The sequence below is a fragment of the Opisthocomus hoazin genome, chromosome 8 (assembly GCF_030867145.1).
Source record: "Opisthocomus hoazin isolate bOpiHoa1 chromosome 8, bOpiHoa1.hap1, whole genome shotgun sequence".
Classification (NCBI taxonomy): Eukaryota; Metazoa; Chordata; class Aves; order Opisthocomiformes; family Opisthocomidae; genus Opisthocomus; species Opisthocomus hoazin.
In genome coordinates this window covers 58,841,108-58,843,513 of record NC_134421.1, presented here as the reverse complement: position 1 = coordinate 58,843,513, position 2,406 = coordinate 58,841,108, and the positions used below count along the sequence as shown (strand labels likewise).

Below are 2,406 nucleotides of genomic sequence, written 5' to 3'. Positions count from 1 at the left end.
CTCAGGATGACTCTATCTTTAGGTGCTCAATAGAAACAAATACTTAGTTCAACTAGAAAATTTTAAAAATGACTTTAGATACAAAAGTGTAACAATTATACTGCGCGATACATCTGTATATATCACTAAGCCCATGAAATTTATATAAAAAAAAAGTTTTTGCACCATCAAGAACAGCCACAAGTCCTGAATCTCCAATCTTGATGCATCCTTGATCAGAGTAAACTGAAACTTGGGGAATGCTTGGGATTCAAAACACCCTGAGCACATACTAGTGCAACACCACAAAGCATATATAATCCATCCAAAAAGGGGGGAAAGAAGGGGGAAAAAAAAAAAACAAAAAAAAACAAGGATCAGATGGCGCTTTATTATACAAGCATGAAAGTAAGTTCCTTTGGAAAGTAACTTCTTGGGTGGACTTCTGGACCAGTGAGGTAGCCCAACGGGAGAGGGAAGAAGTGGAACTTGGTCCCCACGCGCGATGCCTGCCAGGCGGGCCCCGGACCGGGCCGAGGGGGAGGCCGGGGCCCGGCAGGCCGCCCCCCGTGCGGCTGGGGGGCCCGGCCCCCGCCCGAGCGAGCCATAAAGTGCAGCAGCAGCAGAACACGATCCAGACGAAAGCAATGTAAACAGGTGACTGATACCGGTCTCTGTGTCCGCACCGCGGCCGAGGTGAGGCGCCAGCCTCCCGCCCCGCGCCCGCCCGCCGCCTCAGGACGGCGCCACGGGCAGGCGGCGCACCCGCACCACGGGGGACAGGTCCACGCCGAGGATCCGCTGCGCCCGGCGCCGCGCCGCCTCCAGGCTCCGCCGGCTCCAGATGCTGCCCCGCACCCGGACGCTGGGGAAGGTGGTGAGGCGCGGGGTGGCCGCCTTCCAGATCTCCTCCAGCGACCTGCCGCCGAAGGGCTCCCAGGCGGGCCCCTCCGCCCGGCTGCCCCCATCGCTGTCCGCCGCCGCCGCCGCGGCCGCCTCCCCCCCGCCGCGCGGGCCGTCGGCCGCCGCCCGCTGCCGCTCCCGTCCCCTCCTGCGGCGCCGCCGCCGCCTGCGCCGCTTGGCGCTGCCGCCCGCCGCCCCGGCCCGGCGCTTGGCGGCGGCGGCCGGGAGGCGCCGCTTGCCGGCGCGGCGGCGGGGCCGCTCCGCCGAGGGCGGCGGCGGGTCGGGGACGACGGCGCGGCAGGAGGCGTATCCGTAGACGTCCTTGCTGCGGAGGATGACCGGGGAGAACTCGTGCTTGAGGCTGCAGAGGAAGTTCCACAGCTCCGAGTCGGAGCTCATGAACTCCGTGGACTTGGGCATGAAGAGCTTGAGGGCGTCGCCCAGCGCCTTGGTGCCGGCGAAGGAGACCTGCGACCGCGAGTACACAACTTTCTCCGCTTCCCCTTCCAGCCCCCAGGCGGCGGGCGCCGCTCCGCCATCGGCTGCCCCCGCCGCCGCGGCGCTCCCCGCCTCTTGGTTCATCTTCCCGGCTCCTCTCTCCAGCGCCGCCTACTTCCTACTGCGGGTCATGGAAGCAGAGAGACGGGGACGGAAAGACGTCGGCAAGGGAGAGCCGAGGAGAGCGGCGCCGTCCGCAGCTCGGCCACCGCCGCCGCCTCACCGCGCCCCGCCGCCTGCGCGCCAGCCGGGCAGCGACGATCGATATCCTGCCGCCCGGCACAAAATGGCGCTTTAAACTCCCAGGCGGGGACTGCGCGCCGGCCCGCCCTCCCTCCGCGCCTCGCCGTTGGCCCGTTTGAAACGCGTCGGGCGGGACGAGCCCCGCCCCCCGCGCGGAGGAGGCGGCCATTGGGCGGGCGGCGGGCGCCTCCGCGGGAGGCCGCGGTGGGGGCGGTGAGGGGGCTGCCGGGAGCCCCTAGCCCCGGGGCGGCGGGACGGGCCCGGCTCGGCGGGGGCACCGACAGGGAGCCGTGGCGGGCCGGCGACGTCCCACAGGGCGACTCACAAGGGCGAGGGGTGGAAGGTGCGGGGCGAGGTTCTGGCAGCGGGGGGCTGCAGGGCTGGCTCCTGTGAGAAGCTGCCAGAAGCTTCCCACATGTCCAATGGAGCCAACACCAGCCGGCTCCAGGACGGACCCGCCGCTGGCCAAGGCCGAGCCCGTCAGCGACGGTGGTAGCGCCTCTGGGGTAACGCAGTTGAGATGGGGAAAACGCTGCTGCGCAAGAGCAGCCGGACGAGGGGAGTGGAGTGACAGCGGCTCGGTGGGCACCCGGCATCCAGCCAGCGTTGGCCCACCGCAGCGGCCCCTTACCTCGGGGAACGGCACGAGGCTCCCCCATGGCGGGGTGCCGGCAGGACTGCTGTGCCCTGTGCCCGCATCGTGCCTTGCAGCAAGGACAAGGTTCTTCACAGCACGGTGGTTTCTTCTGTGAAACGTGTTGAAGTCAGGATTTGGTTGGGTGC

At 67.2% G+C, this 2,406-nt stretch overlaps 1 protein-coding gene across 1 annotated transcript; it reads right to left on the bottom strand.

Annotated features, from left to right (window-relative positions):
* Window positions 1-348: 348 nt before the first annotated feature.
* CCDC71L (coiled-coil domain containing 71 like) lies at window positions 349-1,661 on the bottom strand. The gene has a single exon (XM_075428329.1). It carries the CDS (start codon window positions 1,462-1,464, stop codon window positions 715-717), a length of 750 nt encoding a protein of 249 aa, XP_075284444.1. The 5' UTR covers window positions 1,465-1,661; the 3' UTR covers window positions 349-714.
* Between the last annotated feature and the right edge of the window lie 745 nt (window positions 1,662-2,406).

What these genes read in the sequence shown, in the direction of transcription:
- CCDC71L (XM_075428329.1), bottom strand. Translation starts at nt 1,464, where the DNA reads ATGAACCAAGAGGCGGGGAGCGCCGCGGCGGCGGGGGCAGCCGATGGC.